At 39.0% G+C, this 26864-nt stretch overlaps 1 protein-coding gene and 1 non-coding gene across 5 annotated transcripts in view; one reads left to right on the top strand and one right to left on the bottom strand.

The window, feature by feature from the left end:
• The first annotated feature begins 464 nt into the window (after positions 1 to 464).
• The window catches only part of PTPN11 (protein tyrosine phosphatase non-receptor type 11), a 61670-nt gene continuing 35270 nt past the window's right edge, over positions 465 to 26864 (top strand). For 2 of the 4 annotated variants that reach the window (XM_006204825.4, XM_072953284.1), the window contains exons 1-6: positions 466 to 704; positions 16011 to 16133; positions 20411 to 20605; positions 22286 to 22478; positions 25375 to 25491; positions 26158 to 26271. In XM_006204825.4, coding sequence (XP_006204887.1) covers positions 691 to 704; positions 16011 to 16133; positions 20411 to 20605; positions 22286 to 22478; positions 25375 to 25491; positions 26158 to 26271 — 756 coding nt within the window. In that variant the 5' untranslated portion in view covers positions 466 to 690. Of the gene's footprint in view, positions 705 to 16010; positions 16134 to 20410; positions 20606 to 22285; positions 22479 to 25374; positions 25492 to 26157; positions 26272 to 26864 lie in introns of all 4 variants that reach the window. The other 2 variants (XM_072953285.1, XM_031670049.2) reach the window with 2 other exon arrangements.
• On the bottom strand, positions 17181 to 17252 carry TRNAA-AGC (transfer RNA alanine (anticodon AGC)). The gene has a single exon. It is a non-coding gene; the product is annotated as a tRNA-Ala (tRNA).

Here is a 26864-nt window from a genome sequence, read left to right as displayed (position 1 = left end):
ACAAAGCATTTATTAAATAGGCAAGGCCCATTCTAAACATTTTACATATATAGTGCTCACCATAATCCTACGAAGAAAATACAATCACTGTCTTCATTTTACAGAAATGAAGGAATGGAGGAAACTGAGGCTCAGAAAAATTAAGGGAATTCCCGAGGTTACACAGCTAGTAAGTGGAGGGGCTGTCTGTGGAATGCAATGAATGAAATTCGATTTGACTGTCAGCGCAGGGATGGAAATTGACACGATGGGACGGATGCAATCAATTCACGCGAGTGTGTGCAACTTTGAGCGCGCAGAGCACGCTCTGCCGCCAAAGTCTAAAGGAGGATGTGACGGTGCATTGGGAACTGCGCGGCGGCGGACCCTAAGGGCCACTAACCTGCCATTACCAGCAGCCACTCAGTCCCCGGCCGACTGGAAGCAGGAAGTACCGGCGGGCGTCGCGCGGGGTGACGTCACTATGGCGCCGCCGGCGACGGGCGGGGGAGAAGGAGGAGCAAACGGACTAGGGGGCGGCTGCACAGTCTCCGGGATCCCCAGGCCTGGAGGGGGGTCTGCGAGCGGCCGGCAGGCTCTGCCCCCCGTCCGGTCCCGAGCGGGCCTCCCTCGGGCCAGCCCTATGTGACCGGGCCCCGCTGAGCCTGATCAAGGAACCGGTCCGTCGCGGAGCCGTAGGGCGGGAGGAACATGACATCGCGGAGGTGAGGAGCCCCGAGGGCCCGGCCCGGGCCTCGGCCCGGCCCCCGCCGCATTTGGTCAGCCCCGCCCGGGAGGGGGCGGCCCGGCCAGGCTTCGGACTCCTGCCCTGTGTCGCGGGGGCAGACTCCTTCCCAACCCCCTAGCCTTCCCGGCCCCCGGGGCCCGGCCCCACCGCGCCCCCACCCTTCTGGTCCCCATTCATTTCCTGCCTCCCCGAGTTCCGGCTCCAGCAGCCCTGGGGATGCCCGTCAGGACCAGGGCAGGTAGAGCCACCGTGGAACCGCGGACGCCAGCGGGCCCGGCTTGGCGCCGCATTCCTGACCCATTGCCTCATGAGAATTGCCTCATGGTGATTCCGAAATAACCCCGTTCACTTGGGGAGGCTTCTCCGCCCGGGACACGGGAGGGGAGAGAAGGGAGTTGCGCCGGGCCGAGCCCCCAGCAGTCCAGCCGCTCAGGGTCACTCTGTCTCTCGCGCGCATTTGGGAGCTTTGCTCACGATCCCGATCCCTCTTTGCATCTCGTTTCCCCCCCAACCCTCACGTGCCAGAAATGGAAAAACTGACTGTATCTGCAGCTATTAGAAGTATTTCCTTCCTCTGCGATCTTCGCTTTGGGAGATGGGAGGGAAGGGAGCTGTATCTCTAGTTATTTAATCCTTCACAACCTTAAAAGTCAGGTAACATTAATTACCCCCGTTTTACGGATGTGGAAACTGAGACTCAGGAGAAGCATGCTAGTAAATGATAGAATTTGAACCAAAGAGTCAGAAGGAAGATTAGTGACTTAATGAGATCCTTTGAAAGTTCAGGGTAACCATACTACTAATAGATAACACTTATTTTAGCTCTTACTGTATGCCAAACACGTTTAATCCTTATTATAACCCTATGAGGTTCGTACTATTATCCCTGTTATAAAGATGAGTAAACCGAGTTTCAGAAGTTGGGCAACTTGCCTCAGGTCACTCAATCAATAAGTGGTGGAGCCAGAATCCCCACTGTTAATTACCAGGTTGCTATTTTTTTTAAATAGCCATTGTCAATTATTTGTAAGCCTTAATTCTGTTGTTAAACAGTAGTGTGATCTATTGTTTTCAGATAATCATCCTACTAGTTTGTGTCCCACTCTTTATATACACACATAAGACCCATTCCATTGTTTAGACTTTCCTTCTTTGTCCTGTTATGGTCACTGTCTTAGACATTTGAAACACTGTTTCAAGCTGTTGGGGGTATTTGAATGAGAGACTTTCCAAAATATTAGGACTGTCTTCTCAAAATACACCTGCTTATTATTCATTCTGGGAATTTTAAAAAAGAAAACTGAAAACTTAGGAAGTGAGTAATTTGGACAAGTCTGTTGGCAAGTGCTTACAGATCTGGGTAATATATAACTGCATTTCGTCAGAACACTGTATACCCTAAATGTTCTCATTCTTTAGGGAGTTTTTAAATAAAACAGTTGTCTATTCTTTAATTTGTCAAATAGTCATTGAGCCTTTTGTTCCTTGTGTCTGCTCTTCCAGACAAGTAAGGATCTTCTTTTAGGAGACAAAAAGACTGGGGGCTGGGAGTAGGGAAGGGGCTGGGTAGTAATAGACCCTACATTGTCCAGCTTGTTAGTTTAGAAGCTGAGAAATGTGAGTATAGCCAAAGCAGCAAGTGGTAAAGATGACAGTTTGAAATGGAGTAATTCTCCCTCTCCTCCGCCCCTCCCTTACTTATTATGGAAAAGAAATGTGTGCTACCCCAAAAGTCAGATTATGAACGTAACACACATAATTGGGGATTATTATTATTTTTCAGATCGTAGGTCTGTGTTATTTTTTTAACCAGCTTTATTGAGGTATAAATGACATGCAGTAAATTGCTTATGTTTAAGTGTACAATTTGATAAATTTTGACACACGTATACACTCGTGAAACCATCACCACGTGGACATAATGAACATATCTAACACCTCTTGTGATGGCTCCTCCAGCCCTTTGTGGTCCCTTCCTTGTTGTCAGGCAAATACTCTTCTGCTTTCTGTCACTATACATTAGTTTACATTCCTAGAATTTTACATAAATAGACTTTTATGTGTGGCTTGTTTTTTCCTTTTTTGGTACGTGTGGCTTCTACTCATTGTAGTTATGTTGAGATTCATCCATGTTGTAGTGTGTGTCAAATGTGTGTCAAATGGTTCATTACTTTTGGTTGATTAGTAATATTCCATTGTATGGATATACCACCATTTATTTATCCATCCACCTGTTGATGGACATTTGGGTTGTTTCAGAGTTTGGCTATCACAAATAAAGCTGCTCTGAATTTTCGTGTACAAGTGTTTGTATGGACATATACTTTTCATTCCTCTTTGGTAAATACCTATCAGTGATAAGGCTGGATCACATAGTAGATGTATATTTAGCTTTTTCAGAAATTGCCAAACTTTTTCAAAATAGTTGTGCCATTTACATTCCCACCAGCAGTATGTCAGAGTTACAGTTCCTTCACATCCTTGCTAACACTTGCTATGGTCAGATTTTAAATTTTAGCGATTTTAAAGGGTGTGTCATTGTATCTCATTGTAGTTTTTTTTCCATATCAGCACTTTCTAATTTTTTAATTTTAATTTTATTTATTTGGTATTTTAATTGAGGTATAATTCACTTATAACGTTAGTTTCAGGCACACAGCATGATGATTTGCTAATGTACTTTTAATTTGTATTTTCCCTGGTGACTAATAATATTGATCATCTTTTCATGTTCTTGTTGGCCATCTGCATATCTTCTTTGGTGACATGTCTATTTGATCAAATATTTTCCCTTTTTAAAATTTACTTATTTGTTTTCTTATTGAGACTTGAGAGTTTTTTATTCTGGATACAAGTCTTTGATCAGAATTGCAAATATTTTCTCTTAGTCTGTGGCTCATCTTTTCATTTTTCAAATAGTGTGTTGAACACAGGTTTTTAATTTTGATGGAAGTCCAGTTAATCAATGAAAAAAAAGGATCATGCTTTTGGTGTCATTTCTAAGAAATCTTTGCTTAACCCAAGGTTTCAAATGTTTTCTCTTGATTTCTCGAAGTTTTATTATTTTAGGTTTATGATTCACTTTGAATTAACTTTTGTATGTGGTGTGAGGTGTGGATACATCTTCTGTTTTTTGCATGGATATCCAGTTGTTCCAGCACCATTTGTTGGAAAGACTGTCCATCTTTATTGAATTTGCGCTTTTGTTAAAGATCAGTTGCCCATTTATATGCAGGTCTATTTCTGGACTCTATTCTGTTCCATTGATCTATTTGCCTTCCTTATGCCAGTATCACATGGTCTTGATTATTACAGCTTTGTAACAAGTTTTAAAATCAGATACTGTAAGTCTTCCAATGTGTTCTTTTTCAAATGATTTTTAACCTCAGAATTAATTAATTCAACAAGTAGTTATTGAACTAGGCAGGATGAAGCAGTAAGACAGGCAAAGATTGCTCTTCTTATGGCTGAGAGAGAAAGTGGACAAACACATGAATAAATAAGACCATTTCAGGTAGTAATAACTGCTGGGAGGGAAAAAAACCCCAAATGTGGGGAATGTGGTCAGTTTTGATAATGGGTTTAGGAAAAGTCTCTGAGGATGTGATCATGTGGGCTGACTCCTGAATGACTGATATTCTGAATTTTGTTTTGCTTAATTATCATAATATTTCTTTTTGGTTCATGGGTTTGTGTGTGTGTGTGTGTGTGTGTGTGTGTGTGTGTTTGTGTTTTCACCTTATATCCTGCAACCTTGCTGCTAAACTCAGTAGTTCATGCGTTTAGAGTTTAGAGTTTGTACGCATTCAGTAATTAGAATATCCTGTTCGATGTACTGGTACCCCTCAACATCTTAGAGAGAGAAAAGAAGGCAGCGTAATTTAGCGATGCCACTACTGAGTTTAGACTTTGCTCGGCTGCCGTGCTCTGCCTTATTCAGCTCACAAAACTGGCCGTATCCTCTAGGTCTTCTTCAGCATCTGGCACATCTTTTGCATTTACTTTTGTTCCTCTGGAAGATAACGTCCCATGAGTTGAACTGAAAGGGGCAGAAAATTTAGCTTGTTCTCAGACTCCAAGCTTTTGGTTTTTATCTGTTGCAGGTCAGGTACATTCTGTCCCTGGCTCTCCCTGGTGGCCATGTTTGTTTATCTCCTATGGGAGTAAATAAACTTGCCTTACTGAAACATAACAGTTCTGTGTCTTTCCAGTTGAAACTGAGATGTCTTTATTGATGTCCTGTCCTGATGTAAGGTCAGATTTTTGTCCAGAGCTGCTCACATGCTGGGGCCGCTGCTAAGATTACTTACCCTTCTCGCATGTGCTCAGTGTGGAGACTGTGAGAGTCGCATAAGGTCTGGAAAAGCAGAGCCAGCCCTTGTTTGTAATTGTTACTAGCGGGCCTTGGTGTACTTTGTTAAGCAACTGCAGAACAATGGAAGACACTGTGCTTAATTCTCTTTCCCTTTGGGAAACACAGACAGCACTTGCCCTCCAAAGTTGACCTTTTTAAGAAAGGTAAATACTGATGTTTGGCAGGTTCTGTGGGAGATGAGGACTGCAAACAAAGGTTTGAGAGTCTCTGAAATGGATTCAGACACCCTAAAATGCAGCTCAGTTCTTTACTGAGTTCTGGAGGGTTATGTGCATTTAGCAAAGTTGTGTGTTCTGTGGTCCTTGGCAACATTAAAATATGAAAGATACAGTTCATGTTTGCAAGGAGCATTGAATTTAGAGGAGACAGACTTGAACGACAGCATCAAATGAGTTTGATGACAGTAGCACCAAACTGAAACTGAAATTTGTCCGAATAGCGCATACTGTTTAAAATGCATACGTACTTGTATACTGATATACACATTCATACACTGTATGTGCCTGGCTATACACACGTACATATACACACACGCGATATGTTTATTTTAAAGAGAATGGACTGTAGATCCAAGTCTTTGTCATTCCATTGACCAACTCTGATGAGACATTGACCCGTTCAATTCAAGAACTGTTTATCGTGGGATTACTGAGTGTCGAACACCATGCTAAGCATTGGTTGTTCCAGGTCTTAAGGAAACAGCAAGTGTGAAAGTGCTGAGGTGGGGGAGTTCTTGGAGTGCTTGAAGAACAGAAGGGAGCACGTGGAGGAGCCATGAGGCTGGGGCTGTAGCTGGGGACTAGAATACACAGGGATTTTTAAGGGCCTCAGTGTCATGTGGACCACGGAGACGAGTTTGGATTGTATTTTGAGAGCAATGCAAAACCGTAGAAGGTTGTGATCAGGGGAGTGGCATGAGCAGATTTGTTTAAAAATATCCCTGGAGCTGATGTGAAGGAAGGATTGTAGGAGGACAAGTAGTCTCAGGGAGGGGAGACGAGCAGGAGAGAGGGCGTGAACAGGAGAAGCCATTGTTGGAAAAGTTTTTGGAGGCAGTTTCCTTTTATTGCCTTGTCATTAGAGCAGAGATACTAACCAATGAAACTCTAGGAAAAGATAGTGATTTATAAAGATATAGCTATCCACTACCATTAAAAACCTGCCTTAACAACTTTTTTCTAGCCTCTGTTACCTAGAATGCTTGTCCCTGTCGACTGTGCCTTCCTCATGACTTATCCTGTTCCTACAGAATATTAAAATTTAAAATATTTAGAAAGAAAGGAATATTCTTGTAATTTGCAGAAAGTACCGAACTGTAAAATCTCTCCCCAGGGACAAAGAAAATGATGTTTCTGGAGGAGCGGGTAAGAAAGCTATACCCAGTATCACTTTTTATTTAGGCAAGAAACTGAAATTAGATTTTGGATCTCTAAACTCCCTTCTTTGCATAGCAACCTTGAGAATAAGTTCCTGAAATTATTGGCCTGCTTAGCTGTTTCCCCACTTCACTGAGGGAAGGGGATGCATAGATAAAACAAAATATTCAGCGTCATTGTATTTTGTTTTTGGTTCATCAGCGCTTTTTTGTTTTTTGTTTTTTGAACTCCCTTGACATAAATAAGTTCCTGGCCTCAGAGAGCTAAGCCTTTGTAGAGTCTGTGCTCCCTAATGAGATTTCTGGAGGATAGTTTGGGTTTGTAAACTCTCTTGGAGGCACGGCTTCTGTCTTTCCTTTCTTAGGTCCCCTCAGCACAGAGCTGATTTATTTTAGACGTTGATCTGAGGCTCTTTTTCACAAGTGTTGGTGTTGTGTATGTCTGGGTTTTTAGCTCTTTCTGTGAGATGGATGGTACCCACCTGGGCTATGTTGTGACCTGAGAGTCTTAGTAAGTGATAGGCAACGCCAGAGGATGGCCTGTTAAAAGGGACTGTTAAGCGCTGGCGGGTTTGCAGGTCTTAGAATGTGCCAGAGGATGACGCCCTTCCCCCTCTTCCTCGCGGGGTTTTTTCACTGTGTCTCTCCTCTCTGTCTTTTATCCTGCCTGGTTTTTCTTCATTCCCCAAAATTCATTCAGGCAACAGTCATTCCTCAAGTGCCTACTGTATACATGAGGAGGACTGGAAGTGTATCTGTTTCTTCTCATCCTGTCTGCAACCACTGTATTAATCACCTTATTGGTAAACCCAAATGTAGATGCACTAACTTGCCTTTTCCCCCTCCTTTTAGGTAACACAGATACATTGACATTATTTTTTGGGAACAGGCTAACTTCTGCTATTTGAATTCACACTAGGTGGGAGATGGGGGCAGGGCTTAGAGATGTGTGGCCTCAGTACCTCATATTACAAGTGTTTATATAATCCTTGAGACCAGATCTATAATATAATATTAATCCTCCTAACTGCACTATTTTTCTTTATCCTTACTCACTAAGATCTCAGGGGTTAAATGTGCTCTGTATTAGTGATAAGCATGTTGCAAATCACAAAACTGCCCGTGATTGAACTGCAAATGTTAAATTACAATTGGGAAAGAGTTTTTAGTAATTACAAAGGCTTTCTGAAAAAAAAAAAGCTAAGGAAGAAGCATTTACAGTATATCAAAACTCGAGTAGGTGGGTTACGGAATAGAACTTTCAATTTCTAATTATATACTGTTTGAAATAATGTAGGGACGGCCCCTGAGCCATGAAGTTCAGTTTCTGAAAAGGCACTGTAGCTTAAATGATTCATATGTCAAAATGGCCTGTGTGAAACTAACATAATTATGCAGGTGAAGAATCTATCTGCGTATCTTCTGCCAATAGTAATAATGCTAACAACAGCGATAGCTAACGTTTATTAAGCCCTTACTCTGTCCACCCTTTGCGTTAAATGCTGGTTACTAAGCTTCCCCTGTAAACATCAGGCTCCTCTGTTCACTCTTAATAACATGGTAAGTATAATTAGAAGTTGTAAATGAAATAATAATAGTTTATTTAATAAAGGGGTAAAGAGACCACCACCTGCCTTATCTCCTGTGCCTGATGGTGTCGGTGGTGGTTACCCAGCCCCACCTTCAACAGTAGAAGTCACTTTTATAATGTCCCTCATCATCAGCAGGACATCTGTGTGTTATTTCTGTAAAATATACGATGGTGAGAACACATGGTTATGAACAGAGACAATCTAGATCCAGAGTCCTGCTTTAGATTTGTTTAGAAATAAACAGCAGAGTGTAATGGTTGAAAGTTTGATTTCTGGAGTCCATTTTGCGCACAGGCACATGGCAGACAATCATTAAAGGTAGCTGTAATTTTAAAGCCGTAATGTGTAATAGCCGGTAAATTACTTATTTTTTTTCTTGCTGTCGGAACTAGTTCATAGTTGCTGGAAAAAAAAGTATATGTAATGATATAAGCATAGATAAATCTTTTCTATTTTGTAATTTGTAGGTTTTTTATTTAAAAATAAAATATTATTATTTGTAAAAATACAATTCTGTCTTCTCTTTTCTCCATACTCTCTCTTGACCTAAATTCTCATCTCTGTCTTACTTACTTTCCTCTTCCAGTCATCTCCCCTTTTTAGTACCTGCTGCAGGGTCCTGTTAAATTTTTGTGCCTTTATTATAAGTATTTTATTCTGACCTAAAACTAAATTCCTAGTTCCAAAGGTGAAACTCTGTGGGTTTTCTCTGTGCTAAGCATTTTATATGTATTAATTTATTTTCATCTCACAACAGTACTGTGCCTTAAGTTTTTCTAAACATAGCAAGAAACCCAGAAGCCATAAAGGAAAAAGCTGATAAATTTAACCAAGGCAAGATGACTTTCTTGAGGAAAAAAATAACCACAAATGAGTAAAAAGAGAAAAAAGCTAAGATAAATACTTACCCCACATATATAATAAAGGATCATTTTCTGATTCTATCAAGAGCCCCTTTAAATCAGTAAGAAAAAAAAATCCAATAGAAAACGAACAGTGGCGAATGAACAACTCACAGAAAAGGAAAAAAAGTGGTCTGAAAATATGAGAAAGTCGTCAGTCTCTCATAGAAATGCAAAGTAGAATGGTACTATTTTCCGCAACTCAGATGAAAAAGTTTGGTAATGTATGTAGTATTGGCAAAACTGAGAGAAAATAGGGGCTTTCACACTCAATTCGTGGGAGTTGAAACTGGTACTTTGTTTTGAGTGCAGTTCGACAAATTTGTCAGTGAAAAACCTCTTGTCAGAGCAATTTCATTTCTAAAATTTTAATTTATAGATATACTTTAAAAGTGTATAAAGATGATGATAAAAGATGTGATATGCTGCATTATTGGTAATAACAAAAACCTAGGAATAATATAAATGTCCTATCATAGGGATTAAATTATGGCTGGTACATTCTTACAATGGGATAATGTGTAGCCATTAAAAAGAATGTCCTGTATAGCATAGGGAACAGGAATTCAGTATCTTGTAATAAGCTATAATGAAAAAGAATATGAGAAAGAATATATATAAATGTATAACTGAATCACTGTTGTACACCAGAAACTAACACAACAATGTAAATCATCTATACTTCACTAAAAAAAAAATACTCAAAAATAAATGAAAATAAAAAGAATCTCTTGATTCAGAAAGATCTTAGTGTCGTAACAAGTGAAAAAATCTGGGTGTAGATCAGAATTCCTTGTGTGTTTCACACAGTTTGGCATGGAGGGAGTAATGCATTGGCGCACGTGCATACGTAGGTAAATATCATATCTACACATATGTGTGTGGGACATTTCTTAAAGATTAGGAAGCCTCTAACTGTAGTTACTTCTGATGAATGCAACCAGGGGTCTAAGAGACGCTTGGGCTTTTTCTTTGAATTTGCATACCTATCTGTGCTATTATAATACATTTAAAAATTAAAAAGATTTTAGAAAGTTTATGGTTGTGTTCTCAACAAGATCCTAAAGGATATTGATTCTGTAAAAAATTTGAGCAGCCTGAAGTAGCTGGTTGAGATAAGGGAAGATGAAATGGGAATGAAAAACAGGATAAGCAAATAAAAAGGTCTTGCTAGAAGCAGTAAATAATGCACGTTAGGCTGCCATCCCAATGGTGAGACTGAGGACAAACCCAAGAAATTTTTTTAGAACCCATTTTTTGAAAAAGAAAGAGGAGGTAACATTGGTGACAGTAAGGGAACAGGTCCCCTGATAGGTGATGGAGGCCCAGGCTGGATGACTGGTACTTAAAAACGAAGCCACTGCTGAACCCACAGTATTTCATTTAACGAGGACTGATTATGCAGAAAGACACTGGGAGAGAGCCACACTTCACCTTGCACAGAGGGGAGGACAAAAGTGGTTTTCCTTTCATTCAATTCATTAGCCTGGTAATTGTAGGTTTAAGGATTTTTATTGGAAATACTACAATATAATCATCATTATAATTTTAAAATAATTAAAATCTTAGAATTAGGAACAAAGTGTCTCCCTTGCCTATCACTGAAGTAGTTGTCTTTTTCTGGTATAAATTTCAGTGCTGTATTTGCTTCATGAAAGGAAGTGGTGAGTTTTCCTTTCTTTTTGATTCTCTGGAATAAATTATAGAGCATTGGGATGATCTGGTCTTTGAAAGTTTGGGAGGATTCCATTGTGAAACCATCTGGGCCTGGTGCTTTTCTGTGGGGTAGTTTTTGCATTTCTTTCTCTATTTTTATACAGAAGTTGGTTTGCCTAAGTTTCCTCTCTAATGGCGAATTTTGGCAATTTGTATTTCCCTAGAAAATTATTCATTCCATCTAGATATTCTAATTTATTTGCACAACAGTCTGCAAAGTAGTTTCTTTTTTAAAAATTCTTTTGTTTCACTTGTTATTTCCCCCTTGTCTTTTCTTATTTTGTGTATTTGTGATTTTTTTCTCATTATTTTTTTTACCCCTGAATAAGTTAGCTAGTGGTTTATCTATTTCATTAATTGAAAAAGCAGGATGACACAGAGAAAAAAATGTGACAATGAGTGTGTATATGTCCATGAATGACTGAAAAATTGTGCTGAACACTGGAATTTGACACAACATTGTAAAATGGTTATAAATCAATAAAAAATGTTAAAAAAAGAGAAAAAGCAGGATGATTATTTAATTAGATCTACTACTTTTTGTTTTCATCTTTATAAAATGTATTTCCTTCTTTGCTATCCTTTTTCTAATGATTTTTTTTTTTGAGCTGGGAAATATTTTTTATTAATGTTGGTGTTTGGTGTAGTGAATTTTCCACTGATCACTCCATTAGATGTAACCCGTGGATACTGTTGTGAAGTGTTTTCATGGCCATTATTTCTTATAAATTGTGTAATTTCAGCTTGTATTTTCCCTTTTACCCTAGAAGTTGTTCGATGGGAGGTTTTAAAATTTCCAGGTAGAAGGTCTTGTCTGTTTTTTTTTTTTTTTTTTGGTTTTGTTAGTAAAGTTCAGTTTTATTGCAGTGTGGTATTTCATTGTGTAATAGTTCTACTTTATAGGAGGTACTGTTTTCTTTGCAACCTAATCTGAGGTCAGTTTTTATGAAAATGCACTGGGCCCTTGAGAAAAATGTGTATTCTCTATTTAGGGTATGGAGTTCAATATATGTGTATAAGATCTACCCTGTTGTTTATTGTCTAGGTTTTTTATCTCTCTCTCTCTCTTTCTTTTTTTTGGTCCATTTTATTTTGTATTGAATGTGGTGTATTAAAGTCTCCTATTATTTGTGTGTTTCCATCTGTGTTTCCTTGGATCTCCTGTAGTTTTTGCTTCACAAAGGTAGTTGCTGTGTTATTTGGTACATAAATATTCATAGACCTGTTGATTCTTTTGGTAGATAGCAAACTCATCCACATTTATTGTTATAACTCATCTCTGACCCCTCTGTCCCTTGTCTGTTCTGCTTCAAGCACACTGGGCTGTTGAGTACCTGAGCATATCGAATACCGTCTGCCCCGGTGCCCTTGATCCTGCTCCTCGCTTTGCCTGGTGTGCTTCTCTCCTGTGTGTCTGCCTGTGGCTGCCTCACTTCTTCCAGATCTGATCAAATGCTACCTCAGTGCCAAGGCCCTCCCCAGCCATCCTGTATAAATAGCATCCACTGCACTCTCTCTCTGTTCCCCTCTTGCTGCTTTATTCCTCTTTGTAGCATTTAGTGCCAGTTGACATTCTATTCATTTACTTTTATTTCCTTTATTATAAAGAAAGCTGCTTGAGGGCAGGGATGTTACTCTGTTAACTGCTGTGTCCTTTGTGCCTAGATGCCTCATCTGTGATAGGTGCTCAGTTAAGTGTTGAATGAATGAATTTAGTAAGCCCTCTCTTTTATTATCCCAGTTTATTATTATTTTTTAAAAAACAGCTTTAATGAGCTATAATTCACATACCTTACAATTCACACATATGCAGTTCAGTGATTTTTAGTATATTCACATACTGCAACGATCACTAACAATTTTAGGACATTTTTATCACTTCCAAAAGGAGCCCTGTACCTATTGACTATGCCTCCTCTCTAAGCAAGTACTACTTTCTGTCTCTGTGGACTTGCTTATTCTGACATTTCACATCAATGGAATCATGCAACATGTGGTTTTCAAGTTTGATCGAGATTGTACCGTTTAACAGTACTTCATTCCTCGTCATGGCTAGAGAATATTCCATTGTGTGGATTATCAGTTTATCCTTAAAGTGAGCCTAAGACCTATCATTTCCATTTTGCAGATGAGGAATCTGAGGTGGAAAGAACTTGCCCCCCCAGGTCACAGAGCCAGTAAGAGGTAGAGCTCAGATGGACGCCTAGGTCTGTGTGATCCGAGCCCTAGCCACCATGCTGTAGGTTATGTGGGACACGTCTCCGTGTCCTTACTGCTCAGTTTATGACAGCTTTTCACCTGATATTATCGCTCTCCTTCACTCTTGTAAAACACTTTAATTGGGCCAGTGTTTGTTGCAAAAAGTTCATTTTGACTGTCAGTAGCAGGGCTCCACAGTTAATATTGACTTAAGTTCCTGGGAGCATTGGATTAGCCTATAAAGGTCCAGGATAACTTGACTTTATTTTTTTATTTTTTTTTTTGATATTTTATTTATTTATTATTATATTATTTAATTATTTTATTTTGGGTGGGGGTGATAATTAGCCTTGTTTATTTTCAGAAGAGGTACTGGGGATTGAACCCAGGCCCTCGTGCATGCTAAGCACGTGCTCGACTATTTGAGCTATACCCACCTTTCCCCCTCCAGGATAACTTGACTTTAGAAGTTAACTCCTTTTACCACAAATGTTGGTGACTTTTGGAATCCACGAAGGAAATCTTGCTAGAAACTAGAGAGGAAAACTTTGAAGTGTCATCCCTGGTGGACTTTGTTATTTGTGTGGGTCTTTTTTTAAATGTTGAAATGATTTCAAATTTATGCAAATGTAGCTTGAATTATAAAAGAACTTTTGTTTACTTGTCACCAGATCTACCAGTTAACATGGTACCACGTTTGCCTCCTCTCTCCCCCAACCCCCTCCACCATATATATATATATGGGCTGTGTATATAATTTTATTTCCAAACCATCTGAGACTAGTTTACTCCAAAGGACTTCAGTGTGTATTTCCTAAAAACAAGTACATTCACACATGTACACTCATCAGAATCAGGAAATTTATATTATAATAACATTATCATTAAATTTCAACCCCCTTTTCAAATTGTTTCTGTAATGTTCTTTATTGCAAAAGACAGAACCACCACCACCACCACCAAAACCCTTCTTTTCCCTTTGCCTCCTTTCCCTCTGGTCCATGATACAGTCCTGGAAGAATCATGCATTGTATTACTTGTGTCTTGTTACTGGCCTGTAATCTGGATAGTTCTTTGACTCCTTTCATGGTTTTGACATTTTTGAAGAGTACGTGTCAGTTTGTTCGTAGAGTGTTACTCATTTTGGGCTTGTCTGATGTTCCTCATAATTGAATTAGGTAATTCATTTTTGGCAGAAATATCTCAGAAATGGTACTGTGTTCTTCCCAGTAGGTGATGTCAGGAGGCACATAATGCCAGTTTAACCCAGAACTGGTGATGTTAACTTTTGATCAATTGGTTAAGATAGTATCTGTCAAATTCTCCACTGTGAAGTTTATTAGTATTTTTAACTTGTTAATTAACAAGTAACTAATAAGCATTTTGTGGGGAGGTACTTTGAGTTACCGTAAATCCCTGTCCCTCCTAAAATATTACACCCACTAGACTTAGCATCCACTGATGATTCTTGCATCAGCTATTAAGGTGATAGTTGCCAAATGGTGATTTTCTAATTCTGTTACTCCTTCTATACTTATTATATGTGATTCTTTATAATTCTAATGCAAAGAGCTTTCCTTTTCTCCCCATTTATTTTTTAAATTGTAGTTAAGTATAGATAACATAAAGGTTTTATCATTTTATCCACTTGTAAGCATACAGGTCAGCAGTTTTAAGCACATTCATATTGTTGTGCAACTATCACCACCATCCATTTCCAGAACATTTTCATTTTCCCAGCTGAAACTCTGTACCCATTGAACAGTAATTCTCCTCTCCCTTCTCCCTCAGCCCTTGGCAACCACCATTCTGTTTTTGGTCTCTATGAATTTGACTACTCTAGGTACCTCATATAAGCAGAATCGTAAGTATTTATCCTTCTGTGACTGGTTTATTTCACTTAGCATAATATCTTCAAGGTACATCCATGCTGTAGCATGTGATGAAATTTCTTTCCTTTTTAAGGCTGAATAATATTCCATTGATGTATATCATCACATTTTGTTTATCCATTCATCTGTCTCTGGACACTTGGGTTGCTTCCATCTTTTGGCAGTTATGAATTATGCTGCTGTGAACTTGGGTGTACAAATATCTATATGAGTCCCTGCTTTCAGATCTTTTGGTTACATACCCAGAAGTGGAATTTCCAGATTCTGTAATTCTATGCTTAATTTTTTGAGAAACGTTAATTAGTTTTTAAAAATTAATATCTGCATAGACACTTGATTTCCTGTTTAATTCAATGGGTTATAATCTATTAATATCATTGTTTATTTTGAGGTACAAATTGTCCCCAATTTGGCTCGTGGGAGGCCCTTCAAGCTGGCTCCTGTATACTTTTGACATGTGCTCTTTGGAGCTCTTTTGTGCTGTGGCGCAGTAAGACTTCCAAGCTCATCTTACTTTTCATGCCCCAGCCCTGCAATCAGCTGTTTCTCCAAGGAGCCCAGTTCCTTTTATTAGAAAACAGTATTTAGTATTTAGAAGCCAAGATTAGGGTACCGAGTATGCTGATTGCTACTGGGTGAAATTGCTCCCAGACCCTTTCAGAAGAGACTTAGGAAAATATACACAGAAACACACAGCTGTATTTCTCTATCTTTGTATCTATCTCCATATACATGTTAAAAACTGAAGTTTGCATTGATACCTCCAGTTGCAGTCTACTACCACAAGGTTATTCTGCTTTCTCCCTTCCCATGTGTCTGTCTCTCTCTCCAGCAGTGAGAGACCTGGCTCCCATTATTCTCAATATGGTTACTTACTGTTTAGTGGTTTATTTGTTTATTTACTTACTTATTTGCTTCATCCCACTTCATGTGCTCAGTCTCCTGGCCGTGAGGACTGTCTTTTTGGGCTCGGTCCACCAAGTGCACTGGCTTCATACCCATACCTCCAGCCGCAGGCCCACTGACCATGCCCCCGCCCACTGTGCTCACAGGATCCCAGGCCCCTACTCTGGGGAAGGCGCTGGGGACCAAGGAGAAGAGGGCAAACGGGTCGTATTGGCATTTTTATTTGCTACTCTCCTCATGGGCATTCTTTAAGCTATGATGGTGTGGAAAGTAGTCCTGACAGAGGCCTTTGTTTTTTATTGCTCTCTTTGTCTCTCTCTCTCAAGATGGTTTCACCCAAATATCACTGGCGTGGAGGCGGAAAACCTACTGTTGACAAGAGGAGTGGATGGCAGTTTTTTGGCACGGCCCAGTAAAAGTAACCCCGGAGACTTCACACTTTCTGTTAGGTAAGTTGGAGGAAAAAAGAGAGACTCTTGGAGTGTTTTCCAGGTGGGAAATGTTAAGCCCACATTTGGGCGACTTGCCACCCTCACTCATAGTGTGAAGGGCAGCCCTCTGCGCTGTGGCTGAGGCCCCGCCAGCGCCCCGGCCCGCAGAGTAGGTGTGATTCAGGCCTGCTCTTGGGGCTAAGGATGTGGCCCCCTGAGAGCGAGAGGCTTGGGGGGCCAGCAGACGGGGCCTGCGGGTGGGCTTTTCTCCTCTCTCGACCTGGAACAGAGGATAACAAGTTCTTAAGCCAAGCTCAGTCCTGATTCCATTAGACACAAGGACCAGTCCTGGTGACATTCATCCTGAGCCTAGTTCCCGGCATTTTTCCTTTCCCTTCTGTGGATTTCTGAATGGGAAGAAATGCTTTTTAAGAAAAGATCGCTTTTCTTTTTCACTTTTCACTTTTTCTACTTTCTTTTCATAAAACATCCCTTGAGGAAGTTATGGTCCCGTTTGTTCCCCTGCCCGGTCCCATTCCCCTCCCTCTTTCCTCAGAGGAAACCACCATCAAGAGGTTGGCATATCTCCTTCCTGAACATGTTTTTATACTTGCACTGCATTTGTACTATGTGTGAACAATGTGATGTTGGCTTGTGTGTTTTTAGAATTCATATCCATGGCTTTACTTGTCATGTATGTATTCTGCAACTTCCTTTAACCTTTGTGTTTTATTGTTTGTTTGTTTGTTTTAATAGAGGGACTGGGGACTGAAAGCAGGACCTTGTGCATGCTAAGCACGCGCTCTGACACTGAGCTGTTATTACCCCGCACCCCTCCCTTCTTCTTCAGTTTAACTTTTGTTTGAGCTCTATGCTGGTACATCTGGATCTAACTGTTAATTTTAATGGCTATATTACTATTTGAATGGTATGAACATAGCACAGTTTATCCAATCCTCTGTTGTTGGACATTGGGTTGTTTTTAGTTTGTCTTAAAATTTTTTTGCATTGTAAGTTTATTTGTTTGGTGGGCAGGGGAGGTAATTAGGGTTATTTTATTTATAACGGAGGTACTGGGGATGGAACCCAGGACCTCGTGCATGCTAAGCACGCGCTCTACCACTGAGCCATACCTCCCCCTTGTCTAAAATTTTTTTGAATAGTGCAGCCGACATCCTGTTACATGTCTCTGAGCAGATGTGGGAAGGTTTTTTCTAGAAATTGGCTTTCTCTTCTACACGCATTCTCCTTACTCTGGCTCATTCCAGGAGCCAGAACTGAACTGCTCTCTGAACTTGCTTTTATGATTATTATTTTTAATAAAGAAGTAAGTAATCGCACATCCTGAAGATTTATTTAGGACCCTTTTGGGACTTGGGAGGCCTCTTCTTGATGTAGATTATTTTCTCAAAGAGCCATGTCATTGGCTTTTACTTCCGTTTTGCTACGAGGAGTGGGTGGAAGCCTTCACGAGTCTTCTGGGCTTCTCCTAACACAGACTTCTAACATAAAGTTGAGTGACATTTGACCTTTATGGGTTTGAATGGAGATTATATAATAATGACTGTGATGATGGTGATGATAGCAAATGTAATATTGAGGACTTGACATATTCTAGGCTGTTTTGCTAAGCAGTCTCCACGTATTTTATTTGATTTCTCCAATAACCTGTGAGTAAATACCACTATTTTTTTTAACATTTTTTATTGATTTATAATCATTTTACAATGTTGTGTCAAATTCCAGTGTTCAGCACAATTTTTCAGTCATTCAGGGACATATACACAGTAAATACCACTATTATCTGCATCTTAGAGGTGAGTAAGCTGAGGCATAGAGATTAAATTGAAAAGCTAGCCTCATGTATAACTGAAAAATTGTGCTCTACACTGGAATTTGACACAACATTGTAAAATGACTAAAACTCAATTAAAAAAATGTTGAAAAGAAAAGAAAAGAAAAGCTAGCCTCATAGCTAGCAAGGGCAGAGGCAGGACTACAGACTGGTGAGGTGTTTTTTTTTTTTTTTCCCCTTTTTATTCCTCAGCTTTTTATCTTGAGAAATTTCAGATAGGAAAAGGAAAGTTGAAAGTTGTAAGAAAGCTGAAAGATGAATACAATGAACACCCACATTTCCTGTATTTATTGACGTGTTTGCTCTTTCTCTTTATGAGTGTACATTTTGAAAATAAGTTGTAGATGTCAGGACATTTATTTTTACCTCTAAACAGTTCAGCGTGCATGTCCTGTGAACAAGGACATCCTGTGTTGACTACAATTTTGTTATTGTATATAAGAAATATTAACATCGATTCAATAATATTATCCAACATGTAGTCCATATTCAGATTTCTCTCATTATTTCGATAATGGCTTTTGGAATCATCCTATTATTTCACATCAGGAAGCACATAATATCTGTTCGCCCCATCTTTTGGTGTTTACACCCCTGGCGTGTCATTGCTTCTGGGTCCTTAGTAGGCAGAGCTGGGAAATAAATATTTATATATTTAAAGCCAAATTTTAAATGTATCAATGTATCAATAAATATATATCAAGGCAGGTTTGCTAGTTCCAGCTCTACCCCACTTCCTCACCTTTTCCCATTCTATGTTTGTGTTTCTTTTCTCCTTTTCCCGGCAGCATCAATGGATGATCTCATGAGCCCAACCTTATAACACAGAAATAGTTTCAGAATTACCATACGACTATCGTTTCTAATTACAAACCCATTAAGTAAAGTTTGTGATTTCTCTGGAGTATTTTTGTTCTCAGACTATGTCCCACTAAGGGTGTATTCAATCAGTACTGTGTTCAAAAGTTTTGGGAATTAATTCTCTGTGTAGTTGTGAACTACTGTAAAGGTAGATTCATTTCTTTCTTTTTGTATTCAGTTTTTTTTTGTTATGTAGTCATTTTTTTATCCTTGTCAACTTTATTTTTTGAAATAAATATGTGAAACATAAGATTTAAAAGTCAAACTGTATTAAAAAGCTCAGGTGTTAAAACAGAATCAGAGGTCGCTGGAGGAGAGTGACCTGAAGTGCCTTTTTTGCCCACTGGAAAAGGTTGTCACCAAAAATAAGAAGTAGATATTGTTACTAACATTGTGGGACAATTTTTCTTATTTTCTTTAGTTCCAATTTTCCTTTTTCTTTGGTAGAAGTGTATTTATATTTCCAGAGGCTTCATCAATAACACTATAGGGTCAAACTAAAAATAAATATAGGTCAGTGGCTACCATTTTGGGATTGCCAGACCCCTTGGGTCCACAAAGATGATTATGGGTGTCCTTGAGATGTATTTAGTAGTTCAGAAAACCAAATGGAAATCGTCAGATGGCCTAGGCTAACTAAAATACCAAATTTTAGAAACTTTTGGCCAGTATTATGTCAGTTCAGTGGGTTGACACATTAGCCGTATCATTTTGGAAACTGTCAATTATGTGTCTTTAAAATGATTTTTAAAGATACAATTATGTATCGTATCTTAAGTGTACAGTGAGATGAGTTTTGACACATGCATTTATTAATGCAGCCAGCACTCCAATCAAAATCTCGAGTATTTCTATCACCCTAGGAAGTTCCTTCATGCCCCTTTCTAATCTTCCTTCCCCTAAGAGGCAACTACTATTCTCATTTCTATCCCCAAGGACTAGCTTATTCTACAATATCATGTAAATGAAATCTACAGTATATATTTTGTGTCTGGCTTCTTTCTCGTAACATAATGTTTCTAAGATTCATCTGTTATTTGTGTATATAAATGGTTCTTTTTTTTTAATTGCTATGTGGTTTTCCATTGGATAAACTATTTGTTTATCCATTTTGGTGATAAACATTTGATTTTTGAATTATTTTCTACTACAAGCAAGGCTGCAATGAATATTTTTATGCAAGTCTTTTGGTAGCCATCCAGTTTCATTTCTTTGGGGCAAAATACTTAGGAGTGGGTTTACTGGATTATGAGATAGATGTTTGTTTAACTTTAATGATATTTGTCTTGATTAATTAGAGATGAGAAAAATGATTGTCATTTGACATATGCAATTTGATAGATCAGACTTTCAAAATCGAAGTTGTACAAGAGAAAGAAACTAATAAACAGCCTGGGTATTGAAATGGTTGACTGTGTGGTTATTTCACTCACTGCTTTTGTTACAGGAAAAGTGTAAACTCGTACCTTACTTTTTTTTTTCAATATTTAGATGGAATCTGATAATGAATATGAGATCCGTTTTTACTAGTATAGCCTTTTATCTGTTTTTTCTTCCTCTTTCTAATGGACTATTTTAGAAGAAATGGAGCTGTCACCCACATCAAGATTCAGAACACTGGTGACTACTATGACTTGTATGGAGGGGAGAAGTTTGCCACTTTGGCTGAGTTGGTCCAGTATTACATGGAACATCATGGGCAATTGAAAGAGAAGAATGGAGATGTTATTGAGCTCAAATATCCTCTGAACTGTGCAGATCCTACCTCTGAAAGGTCAGTTACATTTTAGTAACTGCAGAGTCTGCATCTCTCCGGTGCCATAGGTGTGATGTGAATGCATTGCGGGGGTTTGGCATCTATCTGTTTCTTGAGCTGCAATCTTGAAAGTTTTACTAAAGTAGGAATAATAGGCTCAGATTATTCTTAGAGTGCCCTTTTCACGCAAAAGCTTTAGTCAGTGTTACTTACACTCATTCTGCAGAGGTCTCAGACTATTCCTGTATGTACTTGGTACATGCAGTAATTTTAAGACTACTGAACTTGAGCGTTGCTGAATTTTGTAAGTTATGAGAACAAATGATAATGGAGACACTAAAATAGTAGCAGTTTCCTGTAGTAGCTCCCGACCAGCTATTCAGCAACGCCACCAACAGATGTCAGTTTAAGCTCAGAAGTGGAAAAGCAGAGAGCTCAGAGGGCCAGATTTTTCATCAGTTCTTTTATGTTATATCCACAAATGTGTGGGCATGACCTTGCTTAGAGGGAACTGTACTGTCTCAGAGATCTTTCCCCCCGTGTTGGAACTAAGCTTTTGAAAGCTGGGGCTTGACTATTTGTATTGATTTTATTGGTTTTCTGCATTCCCAGTCTGCTCTCTGACTCATTACCAAATCAGGGTCTCTTACTTAGGTTTGTATATTTTGTATCTGCGTGTAGATTTCTTCCACTTGTCCCTTCATGTCACTACTATTTTCTGCTGATAATTTGTTTCTCCAGCCAAATTATTAGACAAAAGGCTGTCAGGCAACTCTGTGCAGTTTATTTCTAAATTTTACTCTGTTCAATTGAGGGTAGATGAAAAATACCTCACAGTACATTCCTTTAGTGATAAGCCATTCACACTGTGAGCTGATAATGCTTGTTTTCTCACCAAGATCCCAAGGGGGAAAGCCACATTATTAATATGATTATGTTAAGATATTTTCTGTAGTAACTTAGAGTAGTGTTGTCTCAAAGACCAACCTCAGATGACCTCCATCAGGACTCTGTGTGTTGGTTAAAAACGCAGATCGCTGGACCTCATTCAGACTTAGTGCATTGTTCTGATTCTGAGGCATGGGAATTCACATTTTTAGCAAAATCTCTTGCCCTATCCTGAGTCTTATGTGCTTTAAAGTTTGAAATGGTAACCCAGTATATAGTCCAAAGATTTGACAGCGAACCTGGAGGCTCCTGAAATAGAGGTTGGAAATCTGAAACAGTTTGGAATGCTTAAATTAATTTATAATGAAGATCCTTTTCCCAGGTAGTGTTTACATGCCCAAGCAAGGGCAGCTGTTCAAATGTTTCTCTGTTTCTACCTGAAGTTTTTTATTATAACTTCTTTAAATGACTGTGATTAGATAGTTGGTCCTTTTAGGGTTGGACAATGGAGAAATGCAAATTGCCTTTTTAAAAGATGGGAGATTTAAAAGGAAATAGGAAAGATGGAGGACATTTACCTCCAAATAACTGAAGGCTTATTTAACAAGTTGAATGGTCACTCATAACATCTCTGACATTTTTCCTGCCTGCTTGGGATGCAAATTCTGTCTCATGTGGGATGGATTAGTCTCTTGGAGGAATGTGTCTGTTTTTAACTGTGTTTAGGAGAGGTGACTTTGTATGGTAGTTTTGTGAAAGAATGTCATGATCCCATGTGAACTCAGTTGATTTTCATTTTAAAAAATTTAGGTGGTTTCATGGACACCTCTCTGGGAAAGAGGCAGAGAAACTGTTAACTGAGAAAGGAAAACATGGTAGCTTTCTTGTACGGGAGAGCCAGAGCCACCCTGGAGATTTTGTTCTCTCTGTCCGCACCGGAGATGACAAAGGGGAGAGCAACGATGGCAAGTCTAAAGTGACCCACGTCATGATCCGCTGTCAGGTAAAGCCCCAGGTGAACTGTGGGTGTGGTGAAATGTCATCTTTGGGTGCTTTTTCTGCTGGGAGAAAACCGACACCATTACTTCCAAAGTCAGGTCTTCTTTGTTCATTTAGTCGAGGGCGTCTACACTTTCAGTACCTTGTTAATTATAGTTGTTTCATCATTCATTAAATTGTTTCTTTCCAGTCATTCTTTGGCAGATTAAGTCATGCCTCAGCACAACACCTTCTGCCCTGCAGTATCTGATCTGTTCATGCTTGCCTGCTGCTGGGGTCTGCCTGCATCTCAGTTTTGAGAGCAATGGCCTCAGCTCCTCCTTTGGGTCATCACCGTCTACCCAGTGACTACACGTGCTTTCATATTACTGAGCTCCTGCATTAAGGCTGGGAGAATTGTTTTTAATGTGGTGGCTGGACCAAGGAGGTTGGTTCTTGGTCAACTGCGTCAGACTTTGTTTTGGTATAGTTTCTTATTAGCAACTGTCTATTCACTTATTGCTTCAATTTTTTAAAAAAGATTTAAAAAAAAAGATATTATATCTCAGCTTTATTGAGATATAATTCACACATCATACAATTCACCCCTTTAAAGTAGACAATTTGGTGGTTTTTGGTATATTCACAAATTATACAACCAACAACAAACACTATCTAATTCCAGAACATTTTCATCACCCCAAAAAGAAACTCTGTGCTCATTACTGTTCACTCTCAATACTCACCACCCCCAGCTCTTGGCAACCACTAATCTGTCTGTTTCAATGGATTTGCCTATTTTGGATTTTTCATATAGCTGGGATAATGTAATATGTGGCCTTTTGTAACTGGGTTCTTTTACCTTGCATGTTTTTAAGGTTTGTCCATGTTGTACTGTGTCGGTAAACACTGTCTTTTTATTGTCAAACATTCTATTATATGGATAGCCTGTATTTTGTTTCTCTGTTAAAAAATTGATGGGCATTTTGGCTATTATGAATATTTTTGTATAAGTTTTTGTGATATTCTGTATCTGATGAGATATCATGTTCATATTTTCTTTCAATTTGTTAAGTATAGTTTCCTTTAATTCTTTGAATATATTTATACCAGCTGGTTTAAAGCCTTTGGGTTTTCTCAAGGACAGTTTCTACTGAGTGCCCCAGCCCCCTACCCCGACCCCACCCATGTATGGACCACATATTCTTGTTTCTTTGCATGTCTCGTAATTTTTTGTTGGAAACTAGACATTTTAAATAATGTGGCAACTCTGGAAATCTGATGCCCTCCTCTCCCAGCGTTTCTTGTTGTTACTTTTTATTATTCCTGTAGTTGTTGCTGTTTGTATGTTCAGTAATTTTCATGTATTCTTTGTCATGTGTGGACACTGAAGTCTTTGCTTGGGTAGCTTAGTGGTCAGTTCATGATTGTACAGAGATTTTCTTAAATGCCTTGAAGCATTAAATTTCCCAGCCTTTGCCAGAGAGACTTTGTGTATGTGTGTTGGGGCACATCTGCCTTCAGTGCTCTGGCAGTTTAAAACTCTGCCTTAGCCTTCACTTCCTGCTTGCACGGAACCTCAGGGTCAGCGAGAGGCAAAGATTAGGGCTTTTTTTGCTCTTTCTTCAGCTTCACATAGCCTTGCACGTGCACATGACCTTCTAGATTTTCAAGGATATTTGGAGGTTTTCAGAGCCCCGCTGTGGACATAGATTTTCCTCGTAAGTTTTTGGTCAGTCTCTTATTTGCCCTAACTGATACTGCCGCCTCAGGCAGCTGTGATATTAAGACGTTTGCTGCCAGTTGTTTTGAGGAGATTCCCTAAAGGTCGGTCTGAGTGAGCTCTGTCAGTCAAATAAAGACCATCTCTGAAATTAGGGCTCTCCCAGGGAGCTGCTAAACAGGTCAAATAGTGATAATTCTCTTGAGATAGGTCTTGAAAGAGTCCCAGATCCATCCTGTCTACTCCAGTTGTGCTAAGTTGCTTTGTTTTCACAGCTGCTATGGTTATGAGGCTGTTGGTTTTTAATGCTACCAAGAAGCTGGAGAGAGGTAGGTGGGAATAGGGTAAGTTAAAAGGTCACAGTTTGTTGTTCTTATCAAGATTCAGCCTTTTTCTTGAATAAATGCTCCTTGGACTGTTACAAGTTCTTGGTTAGTTTTCAGAGTCCTGAAAAATCTGATGACAATTTTTGCCAGGGTTCTTGTTACTTTCGTGGAAGAGTGGATTTTTCAGAGGTCCTCACTTTGTCATTCAGAAAGTGCTTTTCCCCCGCCTAGTTTGACTTTTGAATAAAAGCTCTTTCCCAAGTATATATACCAAGTGTGTATCATTTCGAGGGTTTTGTATTTTCTAAGTTTAACCATTTTCCTGTTGTTTTCCTGAAATAGCCTATTCTGGTCTCCTTGTCAGAAAAAAGTTTCCTGGTCTCTGTGTATAATTTCCCTTTTAAATTGTCATTAGAAGATGAAAGGAAAAAAAAAGAAGATGAAAGTAAAGACATGTATTTTGGGCTTCAGTGTTGCCTCACCAGCCTTGGAGTTTGTTGTGTTTCAGAGAGAAGTAATTTACCTTCTATTCAGCAGCCTTGTGTTTAAAAGTCACTTAGCCTAGAGTATAAGTGAACAGTAAAGAATTCGGTTTTTCATTTTTTTTTAAGCTACTTAGTGAACTTATGAGGAAAAAACTTTTTTGTGGCCTATTTACTGTTGGATATTTATTTAGAGCTTCTCACACCTCACAATGACCTCTTTTTCGTTGGGCCAACTTCTCCATCTTTGTCGTCTTTGTTGCTTCCCTTTGTGCTCGTACGGCTCTTTGATCTTTCCTTTGTTGGGGGAGAGTTAGTCTCTGTCCTTGAGATGGGAAAAACAGTAATTTAATATAAAGGTCATAAACATATTTTTTTTTGTCTGGAAAGGAATTGAAATATGACGTTGGTGGAGGAGAACGGTTTGACTCTTTGACCGATCTCGTGGAGCATTACAAGAAGAATCCTATGGTAGAAACGTTGGGCACAGTGCTACAACTCAAGCAGGTAAGCATATTGGAAAGCTAAACTCCATCTCCTCACAGAGTTTAAAAAGCCCTAATTAGAACAGTCCAAGTAGACATCAGTAGAATAGTGTGGTGAACCTCCCGTACCATCACCCAGCTTCAATTATGATCAACTCATCAATTCTTCTTTAGTTTATTACTCCACTAACTGCCTTCTTCCTGTACTATTTGGAAACATTCTAGATATTACATCATCTTCATGACTATCTCCATATGTATTTCTAAAAGGCCTTATGGAGTTTTTAAAGCAAGTTTTTATTAAGTTTTCATTGTAGATCCATATTTGGTTCCCTTTAGGTGATCTTATCTTTTCCCTTTGCAGTTACTGCTATTTCAGAGCTCACTCTTATTCCTTAGGGCAGATGATTTTGCCTCTCTAACACTGTAGTCTTTTTATAAAGCAAAATAAGTTTGAATTGTATCAGCGGAGTAAAGTGTGTGGAGGTTGAAGAAAGATATATTTCCTGACAGGAGAGAAAAGAAAGTGAAACTCTTCTTTGAAAACTTTCACTGTGAATACTGTGTCCTGTGAACTTCCTGTGTTGCCTTTATGAACACCAACATAGAAGTCTTTTTTTTTTTTTTTTTGCATTAACACTTTTTTTCTGTAATACTTTATTTCACACCAACTGCTGAATTTGATTAGCCCCTCAACACAACTCGTATCAATGCTGCTGAAATAGAAAGTCGAGTTCGAGAACTAAGCAAATTAGCTGAGACCACAGATAAAGTCAAACAAGGCTTTTGGGAAGAATTTGAGGTAAGTTATTGAACATTTTTTTACATGATTTATTATTAAATCCTATTTTAATGGAAGAGAAGTTGGTCTCGTGTTTGGAATTGGAGCTGAAAGACTGGAATCTGCATCCTCTCTTAATTTGGCCATTGATTGACACAGAGCGAGTTGCTGGGGGTGCTTTTTAAAATAGGGCGTTGTGTTCTGGGAGAAGGGAGTTGGCAGTTAATATTAAATGGATGAGCCAATAGCTCCATTTCGCTCTTTTGGTTTGGACCTCTGGCAAAACCCCAGAAAAACAAAAGGATCTAATTCCTTTGGAAGATTTCCAGTATTGGCTGGGGTCTTTAGAAAGAATCCATAGCCTTCTTGCAGTGAATAAGTAAAAGAGAAATACCTCATCATGGCTTTAATCTGGGAGTTGAAATATATAATGTTGAGAGATTAAGTGAACTGATTTATTTCCCGAAACCAGCTTGGGTAGGAAGATGTCCCCAATGGGAATGGGCTGTGTTCCTGTTGCACTGAAGTGTGTCACCTACCAACACACTGTAATCTTGTTCTCTCTTGTCTCGTCCCTTTGATAGAAAACTTCCTCAAAAACAATTTTTTTTGTT

The sequence above is a fragment of the Vicugna pacos genome, chromosome 32 (genome assembly GCF_048564905.1).
Source record: "Vicugna pacos chromosome 32, VicPac4, whole genome shotgun sequence".
NCBI classification, from domain to species: domain Eukaryota; kingdom Metazoa; phylum Chordata; class Mammalia; order Artiodactyla; family Camelidae; genus Vicugna; species Vicugna pacos.
The sequence above is the reverse complement of the archived record's forward strand: the minus strand, read 5'-3'. Positions and strand labels throughout refer to the sequence as shown.